At 33.5% G+C, this 22,818-nt stretch overlaps 1 protein-coding gene across 1 annotated transcript in view; it reads right to left on the reverse strand.

Annotated features, from left to right (window-relative positions):
- Positions 1-2,094: 2,094 nt before the first annotated feature.
- LOC134701494 (uncharacterized) overlaps positions 2,095-22,818 on the reverse strand; it is a 28,965-nt gene continuing 8,241 nt past the window's right edge. Inside the window, exons 4-9 of the mRNA XM_063562648.1 lie at positions 21,359-21,451; positions 18,514-18,810; positions 6,186-6,389; positions 4,761-4,829; positions 3,393-4,366; positions 2,095-2,445 (exon numbers count right to left, since the gene is read on the reverse strand). Coding sequence (XP_063418718.1) covers positions 2,095-2,445; positions 3,393-4,366; positions 4,761-4,829; positions 6,186-6,389; positions 18,514-18,810; positions 21,359-21,451 — 1,988 coding nt within the window. The remainder of the gene's footprint in view (positions 2,446-3,392; positions 4,367-4,760; positions 4,830-6,185; positions 6,390-18,513; positions 18,811-21,358; positions 21,452-22,818) is intronic.

Raw genomic sequence — 22,818 nt, forward strand, 5'->3', positions numbered from 1 at the left:
TGTTTCTAAATTTCATAAATTCAAATGTGGCATAACGTTTCTGTCTTTTCGCCATCGTATTTGACGTCACAATTTTTTTAATTACGTTCACGCCTGGACTGATTCGGATGTGTGTCTATTTTGTGATAAACTTGGATTTAGTTTTCTGTAATTAGTTAATATTTCAGTTTCATTATGTATATCTCTTTCATATTCATTTGTTAAAATTTACTGTTTGCAATAGCATTAAGTATTCTATATAATAAGGATGTTCTTATCCCGTACATAAAAACAATGCCGTATTTGTCAAAACCTTTTCAACTTTTGATCTTCAGTGTTGTACAACTTTGTACCTTTTTCACGTTCAATCTTTTATATCTAGGCGTTATGTATTCAGGTTTAGTTTTCTGTAATTAGTTAATACTTTAGTTTCTTTGTGTATATCTCTTTCATATTCATTTGATAAAATTTACTGTTTGCAATAGCATGAATTGTTCTATATAATAAGAATGTTCTTATCCCGGGCATAAAAACAATGCCGTATTTGGCGAAACCTTTTCAACTTTTGATCTTCAGTGCTGTACAACTTTGTACTTTTTTCACTTTCGATCTTTTATATCTGGGCGTCACTGGTGGACAAGGCGCGTTTTTGGCGTATTGAATTTTAAACCTGATGCTTTTTGTTATCTATTAATCATGTTTTTCTGTGTCTAATATGTTCTCCTATTTATTTGTATTGTAGTCCTGTAATATTATGTTGTCATTTCAATGTTATATTTAACTTTGCCATTAAAGTGCGAGGTTTGGCATGCCTTAAAACCAGGTTCAACCCACCACTTTTATTCCCCTTTAAAAGTGTCCTGTACCAAGTCAGGAAGATGGTCATTGTTATAATATTGTTCGTTTCTCTTTGTGTTTCATTTTAACGTTGAGTCGTTTGTGTTTTCTCTTATTTTTGAGATATTGAGATAAGACGTGGCACGGTACTTGTCTATCCCAAATTCATGTATTTGGTTTTCATGTTACATTTGTTATTCTCGTGGTGTTTTGTCTGATGATTGGTCTGTTTCTGTGTGTGTTGCGTTTCGGTGTTGTGTCGTTGTTCTCCTCTTATATTTAATGCGTTTCGCTCGGTTTTGGTTTGTTACCCCGATTTTGTTTTTTGTCCATGGATTTATGAGTTTTGAACAGCGGTATACTACTGTTGCCTTTATTTACTGTTGTGAACTCAAGCTCTTGAGAAGCGAACCAAAAATATAAATAAAATTGAGAATGGAAATGGGGAATGTGTCAAAGAGACAACAACCCGACCAAATAAAAAACAACAGCAGAAAGTATACATCATAAACAAATAATTTTGGTATGTTTATATATGCAATGAGTTTTAGGAAAATCTAAAGAAGAAATCTGACATATATCTAAATGTAATAGACTTGAAGCATCACACGATTCGATACTTCATGATAAACTTGATATATAACTGGAAAAAAAATCAACTGCAGGTATAATGGCAAATATGAGACAATAATCCACTTATTGAGTTTCCTTAGTGAAAATCTTTCCGGTTTTATATTGTTATCATTTTAATGGGCAATGAATTGACGGTATATCAAACAAAATTTATGGTACAAAATAGATAATCATTTCAAAAATTCAATTTAAGGAAAAAGTAAAATCACAAAAATACTGAACTCAGAGGAAAATCAATTCGGAAAGTCCATAATCACATGGCAAAATCAAAAAACAAAACGCATCAAAAACGAATTGGCGATTTTTTCTGTATCTGAATATGACAACTTAAGATTCAATGTTTCAACCTTTTACCGAAAATGACAAGACAATCCTCTCTTGCCCTTATAAAGAAACATGTATAGAGAAAACATTTTTTTACAGACCTTGTCTTGATACACTTTTCTGTTTTGTCGGTATTGCTAATTCGGAAAGTCCATAATCACATGGCAAAATCAAAAAACAAAACGCATCAAAAACGAATTGGCGATTTTTTCTGTATCTGAATATGACAACTTAAGATTCAATGTTTCAACCTTTTACCGAAAATGACAAGACAATCCTCTCTTGCCCTTATAAAGAAACATGTATAGAGAAAACATTTTTTTACAGACCTTGTCTTGATACACTTTTCTGTTTTGTCGGTATTGCTACCTCCATAGAATTCAGGTCCAGGGATACAACTTGACGTGAGTTCTCCGTATTCTTTTCAAATCTTCGTATTTTTGCTGATGTATGTACAAGTGCGTTTTGAGATGATCCTTTATAACGAATATCGCTTTCTCTTATGTCAATAGGCTTAAGAAATTTTGTAAGTCTGGTTTCATCTTCATTTTTCGAATCTCCGATGTCATTGAAAGATCTCTTTTTACTTTTTTCAAATATCTTTAGTTTGGTAGTTTGTTGCTTGTTTGCATTCTGACTTGTATGTACGAGTGCCTTTACTCCTGTTGAATCCTTTGAAAAGAAAAACGTTTTATCATAAATGATTAATGATTGCAAATGCAGATTGAATAAAAAAAAAAAATGGATAAATAATTTACGGATAAGACCGAAAAAAATTAATCTGATATCAAATAAGCACTATGGTTAATGTTAAATAAATCAAAACCAACTTTTCTCTGTGTGTTCTTGACCGATAACATAAAGCATTTTGTTTATGGGTACTTTATTATTCCCCAGAAACAGAAATTATCATAAACAGTTTGCCAAGTTGATAAAGTTGGAAAGCACTCTTGCATGTATTTTGTTCCCTTTGGAACGGCTATATTTGTGATTGGGAGTAGCACTGCTTAATAACCCTGTCATATATTTCAAATGAAGCTCCGGTATGAAGAGATCATTCAGATAGATTATCCAACGATTTCACTGTGAAAATTTACGACCAAGAGAGTGAACTTCTTGTGTGTACTGTATCAAATTTTATTTTGACCTGTAACATATGTTAAATTCATGTATAACTTTCAGTACGTTACAGATTTGATTGATTGAGTTTTCGCCACTTTCAGCACTCCTAGCTGTATCAAGGGTTACAGTTTGTATTGGTGGAGGTAGCCGAAATACAAGGATAGAATCACCAATTTTTGGCAGGAAAACTGGCTATCATAGACAATATTAATAACGATATGAGTCGAAAGCACCTGTCACTAGCGGAGACAGGCTGTTGAACAATGAAGACGAATTTATTCAGGTCACTCAACCATCAAGCTCAATTGTTTGAGTCTAGAAACTTTGAAAAAGTTTAGAAAGTCAAATAGTTTTTTTGAGAACTTTGAACACCAAAAGGGACATATACGAAATAGTCAAAAACATCTTACAAATATTTTAGAAGGAGACAATCATTAATATTAGATTCAACTTTAAAAAAAAACAACAACAAAAAAACGAGCTAGTTCAAAACTTACATCTTTTCTGTTAGATAATATGTCTTTGTACTTAACCAAAAGATTGTTATCTAAACTTCTGTGCTTTAAATCATTAAAAGCCTTTTTGACCTCTTGTTCCTTGCCACAAATAATTGCTAAACTCAACACTGCGGATTCAATATCATTCTTATATGTGTTATAGTCATAATCTGTAATTTGTGCTTTTTCTATGTGTCCGTAAACATTCCTCCTGATTTTCACTAGTGTTTCCACAGATTTAAAAGTTGAGCAGCAATACTCTAGAAGCGTATGCTGTAGAACATGAGCAAGGTCAACTTGACTGATTCCAGGTTTGGCAGAGATAGAACAAATGCAATGAGTAAAAGTTGACCTTTGTCGACATGGTGTTGAGTTGGAAGACGTAGCGAACATATCTGTCCATTGTTGTTCGTTTACAATCTGGCAATTAAGTGAAGTTTGTACGGGACTTGAACACTGGCAGCATCTTGTGTTGTTTTGCCAAAGATGATACAGTAGATGTTTGTTTTTGTTTAAGAAATTCTCGAAAGAGATACCTTGAAACTGCAAACAATCGTACCAGAATACATCGGCACAGAAATTGATTAGAAGACACCTAGCAAGTATCACATCGAGGACGTCAGTAGATATTCCAGATTTTGCAAAGCTGCAGCAGAAATTTGATCCATGGTTAGGTCTATGACCAGGCATCTTGTTATTTTTATCGAACAACATGTCCATGTGAATTGGGAATAAAACTCTATCGTTTTGTTTTTGTGAAAAGTCTTCTAAACAACTGCAGCATCTACCCAAATTATAGCACATATGGTAGATCTTGTGTTGATTTCGGTTAAGAAACTGTTCAAATATCAAATGTTTTTCACGTAAATGTAATGCTATAAGGGACACCAAAATAGCTTTTAAATGGTCATCAACTAAAATCGATATCTTTAAAAAGTTCTCCCAATTCTCATGTTGATCTGCTGCACTAATTTCTACAATATGAGAAAAATAAAATGTTATACTTCTAGCTTTTATGAGTCTAGCTAGACACATTAAAACTTCAAAATGCACTTTGAAATGTTGGTCATAATATGAATATGTCTTTATTTGTTATTAAAAACATTGCTGACATGAAAATGTGACATTTGTTTTATATAATCCGCATTCATCTCAACGAGATTGGTTTTTCTCGCTCGAGCCTGTACGGTAATCAGCTACCTTTAGTTTAGTGATCTTTTTTTATTTTGTTTTATGTCGGGGCCTCTTATAGCTAACTAGAAAATAGGCCAAAAGGCCGTTACATCCAAAAGAATGGACGAATATCCAGTTTTCAATTTTGAAAAATGTTTCTTTTTATTAAAACGCATTTGGGAAGAGTGGTCATACCTGATTTATGCTTTACGTGTTCTTTTTCATTTGCATCTTCTTCCAAATCAATTGAACCCTCAACAAAAACTGGAAAAAAAATAATACATTTAAAGACCTCTTAGTCAACATCCTAATATTTTTCCTAAACTTAATTTGCTTGGAAAATGAATTGTGGATTTAGGTACGTCAGAATTATTTCATACATTTCAGATATAAACAATAGTTTAGTAAAAATAATTCAAACTCGTAAGTTCAACGTTAAGTTTGAGACCAAAGATTAGTCTGTTTCTGGAAAAAATATACCTTTTTTTTATCCTGCAATTATCTTAAATGGAATCGCGAGTATTCTGGTTACACAATACACCAAATTTCAAGACCTATATGCTAACCGTACACCTCTTCAAATTCCTCTATACACCAAACACATTTTCTGTCACCATACAACATTCCAACATTGCAGCATGAACAATACACTATTTCACAATACACATTTTTTTGGAAGTTAACCCTATTCACAATGTAGAGACACCTGCTGAAGACTATTATTCACTTATTAGACGTGGTTCTCTACTTATTTATCCCACATTGTGTTATTGTTCTTATAATGTATGTATTCTTGTCTTTCATTTTTGCTAATGTGCTTTGTTTATTTCTTTGATACCTATGACGTGATTCTGTACTTATACATTCCGTCATTATGTTATTGTGCTATAATTGTACATTTTGTATTCTGGTCATTAATTTTTGCTAATATGCTTTGTCTATTTGTCTTTTTGTGCCTCGTTGTTACATATTTTTATGCCTTTAAAGGGATTAAGATAATAACACAATGTTTACTGCTGTACCCCTAATTTTTGACATTTTTACATTTTATGTCTGTTTGTTTTGTTCACACATCGTTGTCAATATATGATGGAATTTGATGAGACTGTCATACATGTGAGAGGTTTAGCTAGCTATAAAACAAGGTTAAACGACAATTTTCTGCCATTTGATTAGAGACTTTCCGTTTTGAATTTTCCTCAGAGTTCAGTATTTTTGTGATTTTACTTTTAACATTTGTTTCCCTCTAGATTTTTTTTAAGCGCATCTCTGTCTCATTGGTGTATATCATAGCATCACAACTCTTATTTTTTATGAATGGTCTGTTCAATTTTTAAACATCTTACACCAGTTTTATTTTTACTTTGGTCAATGCAATCTGTTCATGTTGTCACTTGAGTTTTATTTGTTTGGTAAGATTATACTTGTTTTCTCTTTGATCAATGTAAATGTCCTATTGCCTTCCACTTTATAATATGATGATAAAGTTCACGTGAGTCAATATAACTCAAATTGCATTTTTCTTATTATCCACGACCCTAAAAAGTTTAAAAAAAAATAGAGTTGAACGAAACATGATGTAAGATACTAGAATGATTTTATGAAATTGTAGTTGAATACCTGTTTTGATAGGTCTTATCACTGCAATTAACTCTGAGTCGTTCCCGGTCTCATTCCCTTTGTTCTTGAAAGTTAAATTGTGATGATGTTGTTCACGATGGAAACCGGCTTTGTTGACTTCAAGATTTAGAAGTACGCAACCTGCGCTATCATTCTTTTGAGGTTGATTTTCCTCTCGAATATATCGACTGTTCCAAAAGTATTCTGTTCCATATTAAAGAAAAAAAGAATGTAAAAGAATTAAAACGTGAACACGCGTACTAACGGTCTAAATCATACAATATAATAGATGAAAACAAATATGACAGACATGAACAAACGACAACCACTGAATTACTGGCTCCTGACTTGGAACAGATACACAAGGAATCTGGCGAGGCTAGGCCTGTTTAGGAGCGCCCAACCCTCTACCTAACATAAGTTGAGTGTTAAGCTCACTTTTAGATATAATGATGATGCCTTTTCATTTAAAAATCAACTTTTAAAGTGATTGCTCGAATAAAAAAAAAATCAGAGAACTTAAAGATTAAGGATACTACCCAAACGAGATCTGCTTTATATCTCGTTATGTCCTCGATCTTGATATTGACACAACTGGACGACTACACAGGCGTCAATCGATTTATTGTGAGAAATGTTCCTAAAAGAAAACTTACGGTGGTTTAGCATTGCGATTAAATCGTGAAAAATCTAATATCGGACCGTGAATGTAATTAAATATAAATTCTTCTTCAAAATCGCTTAATTTTTAAAATGCGGAACAAATCAGAAAAAAACAAATATGTCTATCAAAATGAATCAACAATATTGTGCAATAAGATAAAGAAAGTATGTAGTACTGTATGGCTGTTGTTATATTATAGTTACAGTTCGTTTCTGTGTGTGTTACATTTTAGTGTTGTGTTTCTGTTGTGTCGTAGTTCTCCTCTTACATTTGATGTGTTTCCCTAAGTTGTAGTTTGTAACCCGGATTTTTTTTCACAATCGATTTATGAATTTCAAACAGAGGTATACTACTGTTGCCTTAATTGATGAGAAAACTCAAAAGGCGCTATACATGTCTATGGGATTCATTAACAAAAACCCCACTTTTTTGTAGCTATAATGGTCATATTCTAATATATATGATTATATATTTGAAACTAAATTTTTGGTGTGTCCGATAGTACAGTTAAATAAAGTATGTTCTATCCTTGAAATCATTCATTTGTTTATGAAAACCTTGGATTTTGTTGATTTTTCATTAAACTTGATCCTGAATGATCAGGTAACGCATTGTAACTGTGCAGTTACTGAATGCAAGTTCAATATGATTACTTAACGTATACTGTAATTTACATATTGGCACCTAATTCATATTTGTACGAAAGCCGAGAAGGCTCATCTGTAATTCAGAATTCGGAATTCGGAAATCATTTTTATCAAATGTTATAACATACATTTTGTATTAATTGATATATGTTGCATCTCCCTAAAAAAATGTCCATTACACGATGATATGAATACTACCCTTCCCCACCAGACCCCATCCCCGAATGTATCTTGTTCGAAAAAAAGAAAAGCAAACAACAGTTTAACGCCAAATTAATTGGTTCTTCTTCACTATTGCTGAGAATCCAGGTGGACATCTTTACTGTAAAACCAACATATGAGTGTCAGATAAAGATATCTTTACAGTGCTGACCAAAAATCAATCATCACTTTATTGGACTCTTATATAAAACTATCATTCTGTATTCGTACAATCCATCCGCTGAAAATGTTCTATCTGTAAACATGTGTTTATAACATCCCCTGCTGTGGAAGTTATTTACTTACTTACTAACTGCCCATTACGCCCATTGGCATGTGTGGCAGCAACGAAGTTTCTCTCCACATGTATCTGTTTTGTGCCATCTTCTTCAAACTCCCCCAAGTATGTTGGAAATTTGCCATCTCAGACTCCACTGTGCGCCGCCATGTTATCTCATGTCGTCCTCTGGGGTCCAGAACATTGCTATTTTTGTTGGTTCTTGAGGGCTCTTACATAGAACATGGCCAATCCATCTCCATCTTCTCCTGCTAATGAGTAAATTGATCTCTTCTTGTTTGCATTTATTGAGGAGGACCTGGTTGGTGATTTTTTTTGTAGTCAAAATATCCATTCTCAGGATTCTCCTCAGACACTTGGTATGGAATGTAGAGAGCTTCTGTTGGTCTGCCTCTGTCCTTCGCCAACATTCAGAACCATACAACAGGATATGTAGTATACAACTGTTGTATGGTTTTAGCGTTGTCCGGATGGTGTTTTGACCAGATTTCCATACAGGCTACAGGTTATTAAATGCAGCTCTAGCTTTTGACAGTCTTTGTTTGATGTCAGTGTTGGCTTCACCATTTTATCTTACAGTACTTCCTAGGTAAGTGAAGGTATCAGTCTGTTGTAATGGTTTCCCGTTTATTATAGTTGGTGCTGGGTTGTTAATGTTTAAACTCATTACTTCAGTTTCTTGTGTGTTTATTTTGAGATCTATCTGTCCTGCATACTTTTCTATTCGACTGGACTTTTCCTGGATATGTTGGTGAGTGTAACAATATCGTCAGCAAAGTCCAAATCTTCAAGAATCTCCCCATATTATGCCTCTTGAGATATCTGCAGTTGTTTTTCAATTGGGAAATAAAGTTGTTCTTTTCCGACTTTACATTTGAAGTTTTCATAAAAAGCCTTGATTAGATGGATCAGGTGTCGTGGGATGCCATAAAGTTGTATGATTTTTCAAAGACTTTCCCTATGAATGCTATCAAATGCTTTTTCGAAGTCGATGGAATTGATGTAGAATTGCCGCTGCCATTCTGTGCATTGTTCAATGATATTTCTCAGGATGAAAATATGTTCAACGCAGCATTTTCCCCTTGATCCTGCTTGCTCTTTTCTTTATGAACTGTTGATTGATTCGGATATTCTTTTTATAATAATTTTGGACATGATATTAATAGGAATAGATATAACAGTGATTCCACGCCAGTTATTGCAGTCATTTAATGCACCCTTTTTATGAAATTAATAAGCGCAAGTTTAATGTATTTGAAATCTGCTTATTATCAAGTGACTTGTGTATTTGATGTCCAAAAGATATCACGCCTATTCGTAAGTATCCATTATAATTTATATTTAAAGCGTTAAGATAAAAATAAGAATAATGATAAAAGTAATAAGAATAATGATAATGGTATAGATAGAGCTAGTTTATATTAATTTTATCTATATTGTTTCGACTTTAAGAGTCACAAGCAGTAAATCCATTAAAAAAATCAAGTTTCAATTAATACAATCCTCTTCTGAGCATCTTAAGTTCTCCTGTGTAGGCAAAGTGTTAAACTTTGACTGGACAATTATTATGATCGTTCCAGTGTATGTGTTTGTGTAGAGGAAGTAATTAACTTGACAATGGTAATTTTATATTCCTTTATCCTTAATAGGACGCTTATTCAGAGAGTGACGACTTGTGCAACAATGTTTTCAACGTTAACCGTGCATAAGATGCAGGTTAATATCCAATAAAAAGCTTTAAAAGAAACGTTGCATTTAAGAACTATGCATTTATTTCAGCTTGTGCTTGCCTCTCTACTTATAGCAGTAGGAGCAGTGTTTAAAGATGACCACCCAATACTTAATGCTTATACGCTTATACCTATACCAAACCTATTGCAACTAAAATTTTCAATAATAAACGCGTTTTGCAGGATCTCGATATTGACGACTTCAAGTCTAAACCCTTTGATTGCACTTGTGCTAGTTCCCAATTCACATATAATCCTGCTGGCCACGTTATTACCGGTGACCTTAACATTGTTAATAACACTTCTCTACGAAATGTGTTATCGAAGGTCAAAAATATCGTGAGCCTAAATCCATCAATTGGAAATACAACTTTAAAATTTTGATGGATTCAGTCGAGGATTATGCCAGGCTATGGCTAAGCGCGAGAAGGAAGACGTAGACACTCTATCCGAATGGATTAAGACAGTGAGGTCGTTAATACAAATCAGAATTAAGAAACTGAATGTGTCCATCAATGCCCATTCTACGTCAATCTTCAAAGACCCAAATGTTGCTAAACACCTATCCGACCTTCATGATAAATATGTTGTTGTCCCCGCAGACAAAGCCCCAAATAACATCGTTTTTGTCTGTAAAAGTCATTACATTAATTGCTTGATAAACGAATTAGGTATAGACAATTCACTTGGAAACTCAACATATACCCTCACGACACTTACCAAAGAGGAAATCCTGGATAATCATAGGTCTGTTCTTTGTTCCTTTGGTATTTCAACCAAAGATGAAGAACTGGATCTTCCATCACTGTATTGGATACCTATGTTGTAAATACGGCGCGAACACACCACGGGAACGTCACTTAGGTCTTATATTGTAACGTCAAGACTTTGTGACGTGTCACTTGTATACTTGGGCATTATATAGATCGATTACATTATTAGAACATGCAACGTTTTTATTCCTTAATTCACGTATTCCCGACATAAGTGTCCTCACAAACAACGGTATATTGCTGGGTATTCCAAGTGCTCCACGAAACCCCTTTCTAAATTATTAACATCTATTTTATCAGCAATCAAAGACGGGCTTCAAAGTTATTGTGAAACTGCATATTCTAGAGGTGGCCTGAATCAGATGTGGATACTTAAATATTCCAAAGATCTTTTAGAGTACATACAATCTAACTCTCTTTCATCTTGTTACAGTATTAAAACATTTGACTTTTCTACTCTTTACACAAGTATTCCACATTCCAAACTAAAAGACAAATTAAAAGAGTTGGTATTTCTTTGCTTCATAAAAAAGAATGACCAACGTAGATACAAGTATCTTGTCTTAGGGAGGGATAAATCCTACTTTGTAAAGAATCACTCTGATTCAAACAAAAAGTTCTCTGAAACCGATTTTATCAAGATGCTTGATTTCTTGATTGACAACATATCTGTTACGTTCGGAGAACGTGTTTTTTAACAGACTGTCGGCATCCCAACTTGCTGACTTGTTTCTTTATTATTATGAGGCTGACTTCATGCAGGAACTTCTTAGGAAGAAAGATAAGAAGTTAGCAATATCCTTTAACTCTACTTTCCGCTATATAGATGACGTTCTTTCACTAAACAATTCAAAATTTGGTGACTATGTGGAACGCATCTATCCCATCGAATTGGAGATAAAGGATACTACAGATACAGTTAAGTCGGCTTCATATCTTGACTTACATCTCATCTAGAAATTGACAATGAGGGTCGGTTGAAGACAAAACTTTACGACAAAAGAGATAATTTCAGCTTTCCAATTGTGAACTTTCCATTTCTCAGTAGCAACATTCCAGCAGCACCTGCATACGGGTATATATCTCCCAATTGATACGATATTCCCGTGCTTGCATTTCCTATCATGATTTTCTTGATAGAGGGTTACTGCTCACAAGGAAGCTATTAAACCAAGAGTTCCAAATGGTGAAGTTGAAATCATCCCTTCGTAAATTTTACGGACGCCATCACGAGTTGGTTGACCGTTATGGAATAACCGTTTCACAAATGATATCGGATATGTTCCTTACGTCGTAACTACAATCCCCTTCCCTTTCATGAATTTTACCTACCGAATTTCAACCAAAGATGAAGAACTGGATCTTCCATCACTGTATTGGATACCTAAACTACATAAGTGTCCTTACAAACAACGGTATATTGCTGGGTCTTCCAAGTGCTCCACGAAACCCCTTTCTAAATTATTAACATCTATTTTATCAGCAATCAAGGACGGTCTTCAAAGTTATTGTGAAACTGCCTATTCTAGAGGTGGCGTGAATCAGATGTGGATACTTAAAAAATCCAAAGATCTTTAAGAGTACATACAATCTAACTCTCTTTCATCTTGTAACAGTATTAAAACATTTGACTTTTCTACTCTTATCACAAGTATTCCACATTCCAAACTAAAAGACAAATAAAAAGAGTTGGTATTACTTTGCTTCATAAAAAAGAATGACAAAGTATCTTGTCTTAGGGAGGGATAAATCCTACTTTGTACAGAATCACTCTGATTCAAACAAAAAATTCTCTGAAACCGATATTATCAAGAAGCTTGATTTCTTGATTGACAACATATTTTTTACGTTCAGAGGACGTGTTTTTCAACAGATTGTCGGCATCCAAATGGGAACCCCTCTACTTGCTGACTTGTTTCTTTATTATTATGATGCTGACTTCATGCAGGAACTGCTTAGGAAGAAAGATAAGAAGTTAGCAATATCATTTAACTCTACTTTCCGCTATATAGATGACGTTCTTTCACTAAACAATTCAAAATTTGGTGACTATGTGGAACGCATCTATCCCATCGAATTGGAGATAAAGCATACTACAGATACAGTTAAGTCGGCTTCATATCTTGACTTACATCTCATCTAGAAATTGACAATGAGGGTCGGTTGAAGACAAAACTTTACGACAAAAGAGATGATTTCAGCTTTCCAATTGTGAACTTTCCATTTCTAAGTAGCAACATTCCAGCAGCACCTGCATACGGGGTATATATCTCCCAATTGATACGATATTCCCGTGCTTGCATTTCCTATCATGATTTTCTTGATATAGGGTTACTGCTCACAAGGAAGCTATTAAACCAAGAGTTCCAAATCGTGAAGTTGAAATCATCCCTTCGTAAATTTTACGGACGCCATCACGAGTTGGTTGACCGTTATGGAATAACCATTTCACAAATGATATAGGATATGTTCCTAACGTCGTAACTACAATCCCCTTCCCTTTCATGAATTTGACCTACCGAATTAGACTATTTACCGGATTTGTAATCACATAAGCAACACGACGGGTGCCGCATGTTGGGCAGGATCTGCTTACCCTTCCGGAGCACCTGAGATCACCCCTAGTTTTTGATGGGGTTCGTGTTGTTTATTCTTTAGTTTTCTATGTTGTGTCATGTGTACTATTGTTTTTCTGTTTGTCTTTTTCATTTTTAGCCATGGCGTTGTCAGTTTGTTTTAGATTTATGAATTTGACTGTCCCTTTGGTATCTTTCGTCCCTCTATTAATGAACATGAATCACTTTTTCATATTGTGATATTTTGCAAGAAGCTATACAAATTGGAGATACTATCAGCTATACCACTCAGTCATGGTGTGTCGATAAGTTTAGCAGCTTTTAAAAGAATATTGAAAAAGCTTGAGCTGTATCGACGACGTGAGGACAATTCAGTAGAAACTATCGTTCAAGCAATTTTAGAAGATAAAGAAGTACACGGATGTATAGGAGGCTATGGAACGACATGGACACGTCTCAAGACTCGTTATAAGATCCATGTGAAAAGAGACACAGTAATGCGGGCATGGCGAGTAATAGACACGAATCTGTTCAAAGGAGACAAAAACATAGACTTCAGAGAAGACAATACATCAATTTGGGTCCAAACTTCCTTTGGCACATTGACGGTTATGACAAACTAAAACATTACGGGTTTGCTATACACGGCTGTATCGATGGGTATTTGAGACGAATTATATGGCTTGAGAGTTAGGACCGTCAAATAATAATCCTAATGTAATTGCAGTTGCATCATATTACTTGCAATGTCATAAAAGACTTAATGTAATTGAAAGACTCATTAGGGCAAACCGTGGTAGAGAAAACAGTTTAGTGGAAGTTTTGCAAACATATTTCAGGTTCTATGACTCTGATACAGCGTCGTGGTTTAAAATGTTCATATATAGAAAGAGTAATAGTAACCAACAGATAGAAGTTTTGTGGTGTATTCTCAGGAAACAATTCTCTGATTGGGGATTTGTTTTTAAAAAAAAAAAAAAAAAGAGATACGGGAATTTATGATGAAAATGATAATCTTCACATGGAATGCTTAAGGTTTTGTTTTACAAAAGTCATAATACAGCTTCACAGTGGAATCAACATAGATTGCAAGTAAAAAAGAATGCAGAGGGCACACCTGGTATTCCCGACATACAGTATTTTTTCCTGAGACAAGACACACGGAGAACTTTGGTGCTCATATTAGTTCCAAAGATATTGATGCCTGTACTGGAATTTTCGTTTCAAATATCCCAAATGAACTCGGGTGCAGTGAAAATCTTTTGCAAATAGTAGTTAGTTAAACCAAATTATACTGAACCTAGAACACCCGGTGAAGCTCTGCTATTAATCACAGACCTAAATAATGAGATCGAAAGGTGTCTACAATAGAATATTTGATTTTGCAGAAAGCCCCTTCCTTAGAATTTCGCTAAGAATGAGTTGTTGACTTTCAATTTAGTTTTGAGTCAGTTTTATAATGAAATATTTATTCATACGTGGCTAAGTAAAGTATATAATTCAGTTGACATTCGTTTGACTTTTAATTTCCCCCTTAGACCGATAGGTATAGTTAGCGAATAAATATATACAAAGAGTCTTTTTTTTACAAGATTATCGTTTACAAAATAATTTCGACATGAGTATCCATTTGCTCCATTTCGCCTTTTGTTTAAAATAACGTATTTTCGGGGTTCGATGAACATGTTTCTAGAGAGTAAATAAAAACAGGGAATAGAAACAGCGTAGAGGTGTATGATGGGAAGGTTATGAGGGTGGAAGTTTCAACCATAGACTTAGAGTCGATTTCAATCCAGCTAAAGCACAAAGATGAAATGAAAAGCAAACCCTCCTCTATAGCTTATGCCATGGACAAATAAATAGATTTCTTTGTTTAAGAAGGAGTAGATGATATGGAGACAGTTATTAAAAATGTTTATATCATAAAGAAAACAAATAGTAATTATTAAAATAATAACAGAGTTTATAACATTAAAAAGAATAATAATTCTGAATTCCTTATTCTGAATGCTGAATTCTGAATTATAGGTGAGCCCTTTCGGCTTTCGTATATTATTTGTTTTACATTTTCTTAGATATTTATGTTCTCATTTACAACTGTTGAATCTGATCAGCTGTATTCATCAAATAAAATTAAGTTGTTGGATTTTCTTCAATACATTTCGGATTATTCACTAAAACACACTACAAACAAACGCTAAGCAATAACACATGACAAAAAAGACGCACGAAGTCAATGATGAAGGCCGTACTTTGAACTATAATTAATCACTTTATATACATTGTGACTTGAATGGAGAGTTGTCTTATGGCACTCAGATCCCTTCTTCTTATTTTAAATAAGCATGCATGGAGGGATATGTATGGTAAATTGTGCGATTGCAATAGATACAAGAATGTGGTATAAGTGCCAATAAGACAACTCTCCATACAAGTCACAATATGTAAAAGTTAACCATTATAGGCCAAAGTATGATTCCAACACGGAGCCTTATTTCACACCGAACAGCAAGCTATAAAGGGTTATTCAAACAGACAAACCAACGGTCGTTCTAATCTATACCAAAAAAATGAGAAAAAAGAATTACTTATGAACCACATTAACTACCACCGAACATCAGGTTCATGACTTGATAGCTTTTTTGTCCTAAGTTTAAATAAAGTAGCAAACCTCTACCTTATTCCGGAGTTACATTAGTGTTGAATTCTCGATAAAATAATAAAGGGATGTGGTCTGATTCCAAATAAAACAACAATTCACCACTGATCAAGTGAATGTGTGAATTTCACGAAATATATCATCTACCATGATTTTTTTTGTGAAAAAATATAAACTGTTTATGGAGGTGACTTTCTTCGACTTCCCATCTTCGTGAGTGGTTTTTGTTTAAACATCGAATGCATTCATCGACAAGAAGACCAATCTCTGTTTTCGGTATTACTTTATGCAAAATGTTGAATTACCTGTTTTTAACAGTTTATAGTCTATGTTACTCAAACTGACAAACATATGCATAGTTTGAATAAAATGCTTCGGCGAGTGCACCATGATACAATTGAAGAGATCGAACCCTGAACAGTTTGTGCAAGTTTGGACAGAATATTCTGTATAACTGTCTGAATTTGGATTGTGGTCAACTTTTTGACATGATATAGGTTTCTGACACAAAATTAATTTTCTTAATTTTTTTAAATGGGACATTTAATTTACCAAGTATCGTTTGATATATATTAAACCAAAGTTAAAACTATTTTTTTTTTAACTTCCCTAAACATATAACACCCCCCCCCCCTTTTTAGTAATGTAACCCAAACTCAATCCCAGCCTTCCCGTTGTTGTTATAAACCTTGTAGTTCAAGTTTAGATAGATCTATAGACTTTAACACAAGTTATTGTCTTGAAATTAGAAAATTGTTTGTACTTGATCCTTCGAAGATAGGGGGACTAATAAGGGTCTTTAAAACCAAAATCCATTTCTTCTTTCTCTTACCTTGCTGAAAATACATCAATTCGCTGCAGATCTAGTCCGATCACCCTACATTGCGCATTGTATTCCTATAAACGTTAATATTCCAGTTTGATATGTGGATAAAGATTTAATCAAGATGTAGATATATCTCAATCTGATGAAAGTTTTTGTCCCCAATCAGATTTGCTCTAAATGCTTTAGTTTCAGAGATATAAACCGAAAACTGCATGTTACCCTATTTACTATGTTGAGCCATGTCTGCCATCTTGGTTCAGAGATAACACAAGTTATTGTCTTGAAATTAGAAAATTGTTTGTACTTGATCCTTCGAAGATAGGGGGACTAATAAGGGTCTTTAAAACCAAAATCCATTTCTTCTTTCTCTTACCTTGCTGAAAATACATCAATTCGCTGCAGATCTAGTCCGATCACCCTACATTGCGCATTGTATTCCTATAAACGTTAATATTCCAGTTTGATATGTGGATAAAGATTTAATCAAGATGTAGAGGGGAATTTACAATTAGTTTTAAAAAATCACATTTTAAAATTACAGATGATTCAAAACTAAAGGCTTTCAAGAGCCTGTGTCGTTCACCTGTATTTACTGATGCTTTGGAAATCATGTTAAATAAGGTTAAAATCATACTTGATAGTATAAGATATCATTCATTAAATACTATAGTAATATCTAAGATAATAGCAAAATTTCCATAAAATTACTAAATCAGGGGCAGCAACCCAACAACTGATTGTCAGATTTGTCTGACAATATCAGGGCAGATATACCTCAATCTGATGAAAGTTTTTGTCCCCAATCAGATTTGCTCTAAATGCTTTAGTTTCAGAGATATAAACCGAAAACTGCATGTTACCCTATTTACTATGTTTAGCCATGTCTGCCATCTTGGTTCAGAGGCGAAGATTTTTGTAAAAAGTAAAATCACAAAAATACTGAACTCAGAGGAAAATCAATTTGGAAAGTCCATAATCACATGGCAAAATCAAAAAACAAAACGCATCAAAAACGAATGGACAAGAACTGTCATATTCCTGACTTGGTACAGGCATTTTCAAATGTAGAAAATGGTGGATTAAACCTGGTTCTATAGCGCTAACCCTCTCACTTTAATAACAGTCTCATCAAATTCCGTTACATTTACATGATGCGTTAAATAAACAGTCACAATCAATAAAATAGTCAAAATATGGGAACATCAGTCATCATCGTATAACAATTTAACAGGACACAACAACATCTACTATCTATGAACACATGGATTGATTTGAGTGTCTGAATAAAAGATTACAAAAATTTAAGAAAAATTAGTAAAATTGACAATAAAGGGCAATAACTCCTGAAGTGTCAACTGACCATTTTGGTTAATTGACTTATTTTTCGATCTTACTTTGCTGAACATTATTGCTGTTTACAGTTTATCTCTATCTATAATAATATTCAAGATAATAACCAAAAACGGCAAATTTTCCTTAAAATTTTGAATTTAGGGGCAGCAACCAAACAACAGGTTCTCCAATTCAGAGCAGATAGATATTGACCTGATAAACATTTTACTTCATATCAGATTTGCTCTCAATGCTTTAGTTTCAGAGATATAAGCCAAAATCTACATTTTACCCCTATGTTCTATTTTTAGCCATGGCGGTCATATTGGTTGGTTGGCCGGGTAACCGGACACATTTTTTAAACTAAATACCCAAATGATGATTTTGGCCAAGTTTGGTTAAATTAGGCCAAGTAGTTTCAGAGGAGAAGAATTTTGTAAAAGTTAACGACGACGATGAGGCCGGACGCCGGACGCAAAGTGATGAGAAAAGCTCACTTGGCCCCTTGGGCCAGGTGAGCTTAAAAGGGTTGTTCAATAGAGAACGTTCTGGAAATATGGTGACCGGGATACAATAAGTTAAGAATTAACTCATGCAACTAAATAAAATATGTGAAACTTACCGTTTGTTATAACTACTTCAACTATATTCTTTGGTTGGCATAACCATTGCTGCAAATTTGTCACTTTGATGAAATGGTCTATAAAACTTGATATGACTTCTCTTGTCTCTATGTCACTTTTAAAGACATTGTTCTCTACACGTAGAAAAAGAATCAAACTGCCAACCGCCGCTCCATCTAGTTTGATTGGGAGAGATCTATCATTTATCTGGTCTTGTAAGGTATTGACTAAAGTAGCAATTTCTGGATCTCCTTTTATTCCCGGAAAGCGCATGGTTATTGGAGCTATTGTATTGGCTTGAAAGATAAAATTGTTGATTTTGTTATATTTGAATAGTATGAATACCGTATAGTGGGTTATTTTTTGCGGGTGTAAATTTCGCGATTTTCATTAAATATGGTATATAAATTTGTTTTATTATTATTTAGGTGGATTCAAAACTTGAATCAATACTTGTTATATAGTTGCCTTTTTAATTGGCGAAATCTGTTTTGTCTATTTTGTTTTATCCACGAAAATATGCGAAAACATTCACATCAGGAAAAAATAGCCCGCTATACGGTATTTAATGTTTTCGAAATAGGTCGTCGACAAAAGGGAATGACAAATTACAATGATCTTTTGGAACATAATAGGCTTAATATGAAAAAATTGAAAATACACATTTGCCTGATTTATAAAAAAAGACATGATCACAGAATCTGAAAATAATGTCTTCAGATATATTATCAGATTGAACAGAATTATAATGCTAAACTACCGTTTTGATGATAATATGGTTTCTATGCGTTTTTTTATTTTTTTATGATAACGGATGACATATATATATTTATACTGCAATCAGCTATTTTACTATACAGATAAAGCTATATGTATAAACGTAAGCTTTATACGTCAATGACCCCAACTAACCTATAAGCCCCGCCTCCTTATTGTATTTCATCAACAACGTCACGTTACGACCATGACAACGTAAAGTAACCATGGTCAAACTTTTATGAATTTAAACTTTTATGTCTTCAAATTGGTTATTTATATACCATGGTTATCAAATGTTATCAATTAAGTTTATTTTCCCTTTCTAATTCCTTAATATGTCAATGTTTTACCGCCTGGACTACGCTCATAGGGAAATACCCCAAAATGGTACCCGAAGGGGGAAATTCCAAACACTTTTTTTAACAATTAATGTTACATACTTTTTTCATTTTTAAATATTTGTTTTCGATTTCAGTATAAAGACAATATACTTATAGTGTCTTGAAATATGAAATTTATTTGTATTCGGCACGAAACAGGAAAATGCTCGGTAGAACCTCGCATTTTCCCGTTTCTAAGCCTCATACACATAAATTTCATATTTCCAGACACTATACGTATATTGTCTAAATATATATATATGTAAAGTCTCTGAATGATTGTATAATAAAAACTATAACACGAATTCCCATACATTTTGGCCATTACGGCCTTCTTCATTGGAATAAATTACAACATTGAAACAACAATTACTTCGCTTGGATACATGACGTTATAATAACTTCTATGACGTTCATTTGCCGCGTTTTTCGCTTTTTTAATATAAATATATTTATTATCGTTCATACATTGTGTAAATCCGTGGATCCAAGAATTCAAAAATTGCCTAGGGCTAAAAAATTGTGGAACTATCAATAATATTATTTACATAGTGTGCTATTGACCTAATACGGTATATATGGGGTCAGTAAATTCCATATGGAATTTACTGACCCCATATATATCGTATTACGTCACTAGCACACATATATGTAACGAATTTATCTTACCGACTATCTTAACTTGTAAAATTTACACTAGTGACCTATCAAAGTGAGCAAGTTTTCAATACAGTTAGCATTAACATGATTAAAAAACTACTTCCTTTGATCCTACAAAAACAGATGCCAAAAATGGCAACGTGTTAGCTTTAAATGTGTTTTATGAATTTATTTCACTTTATCATCACTTTCTTCGTCTGTTGAAACCTTTAATATTTTTTCTTAGTACTGTTTTTTTTTCTAAAGGGACGTAACACCACTACTAACAGTGTATGAAATAAGCCCCGCCTCCTTGTTACCTTATATGGAATATAAAGGGACGCAACTCCACTACTAACCGTGTATGAAATTAGCCCCTCCTCCCAACTTACCAAATATTGAATATACACGGTTTCCACGATGACGCTTTTAACCAATCATATTTCTAGAAATGTATAGGAGGTAAGATAAAGAACGTTAGTGTTGGAAGGGCCAAATATACAATTGGCAATTTATTAAGTCTTTCGTCGTATTGTCATTTAAAATCTGAAAATAAAGTTGTCTAGTGAGTTAAATACAGTATCTTTCCACGTGAAATCAGTTATAAAGCACGCCATATAGCTGACAACGGCTTATGGAGATATCGATTTCAAATGAGACATTGCCTGCAATATAATAAAATTTTAAACATCATTGAATATGCATATCATATGATAATCATATATTGATTATCTATTTCAGTTTGTTAAGGGTAGCGGTCACAAATAAAAGTATAAATTGAGAACATGATCTTATCATTTGATCTTGACGCCAATTACCTAGTTGTGACCCATCAATCACGTATCTTGTGTCCATGAACTCTACGATTTATGGTTAAAGAGTAAAGGCAACAAAATGATAGTGTAGAAGAGATAACTCTAATAGCATGTCACTTGATCGTTCTGTCAAACGTGACGGAAGCATCATCAAGATTGTACTAGCAATTCTGAAATAAAATGTGTTTGCTTTGTTGTTGTTGCCATTTTTTGGAAATTCATAAATCAGAATTAAAATCAAAGACACTTACCATCACAATCAGCCATTCGTTGAAAATAATTCTGCAGTGACTCCCCACGAAATACACTTACTTCCTTTTCTCCAGACTTAATGACAAAATAATCTACAATAAAATAATTAAAACCGAAAATATTCATATCGATATGTATTCCTCAGCTCATCTGTTGGATTTAAGAAATATCTTAATAGAGTTTTTTGTCAGGCTTATGTAAATGATTGTATTTCTTACATTGATAAAGCTTTGTATCATATATGAAACGGCATTTATGTTTTTGTGACTCACAATACATGTCCATAGTCAGTAGCCCAAAGTAACCATAACGGTTATCTTGTGTCATATTTTATAGGTTTCTGTCTTTTAGAATATATTGACAATTTTTGTATTATAAGTTAATGGGTGGTGTTTTTTTTTGTTGGTTTACTAGGTATCGACATTTAAATTTTAGAGATATATTTTATATAATTGAATAATAATATTATAAAATTATAGACGGTCTTAAGCACTTTAGTGTGTGACAATATTGTGTGAGGGAACTTGAACAAACGTTGTGATACCACAAGTGAATAAATCAAAATAAAATATATAGCAATGATTTAAGAATTGATTTCCCTATACATCCATGACTCGTGTGTTAATAACTTAACGCTTTTTTAATGTGAATTGTCTGTGTAACGATAATAACTTTGTTTACTTTTGTAACCCACACTTTCCATAGCTTTGCTCTAGAGACGTTTACATGGGTAATCTACGCCATTACATATACATATAGGTTTTTGAAACATTTCGTTGAATATGCTTTTTTCAGTAATTTTCTTAGATTGTATCATACTGGTCTCAGGTTTACCTATATATCACTTGTGAGATAAAACATAATACATTTATATTCACTATTACCTTTGACATATTTAGTAACATCTCAACGACAAGGGTACACAGAATACCGTAATACTGACATATTAAATGCAAGTATTATGAATTATAAATATAATAGTACGTAGAGGTCATAGTCTTATCCTACAAATTTATCAGTAATAAAGTAAAATAATCCTTCGTGAACTATCAAGAACATCTGAACTTGTTTTTTAAAACTAAACTGCTACAATGACGTTGTTATCGAAATATGCAGAGTTTGACATATACTATTTAATTGAGAATGGAAATCTGAATATGTCAAAGAGACAACAAACCGAACAAAGTGCAGATAGCAGATAGTATATATGAAAAGGAAGACGTGGTATGAGTGCCAATGCGACAACTCTCCATCCAGGTCAAACTGTATAAAAAAATAACAATAATATGTCAAAGAACGGCTTTGAACTCGGAGCCTTGGTTCACAACAAATAGTAAGGTATAAAGGGCCCACACATGACTAGTGTTTAACAATCCACACGGGCAAAACAATGATCATATCTATATGACAAACGACAAACCAGAAACATTTACTAACTGCATCAACAAACGACAACCAC

Source organism: Mytilus trossulus, unplaced genomic scaffold (genome assembly GCF_036588685.1).
Source record: "Mytilus trossulus isolate FHL-02 unplaced genomic scaffold, PNRI_Mtr1.1.1.hap1 h1tg000244l__unscaffolded, whole genome shotgun sequence".
NCBI classification, from domain to species: Eukaryota; Metazoa; Mollusca; class Bivalvia; order Mytilida; family Mytilidae; genus Mytilus; species Mytilus trossulus.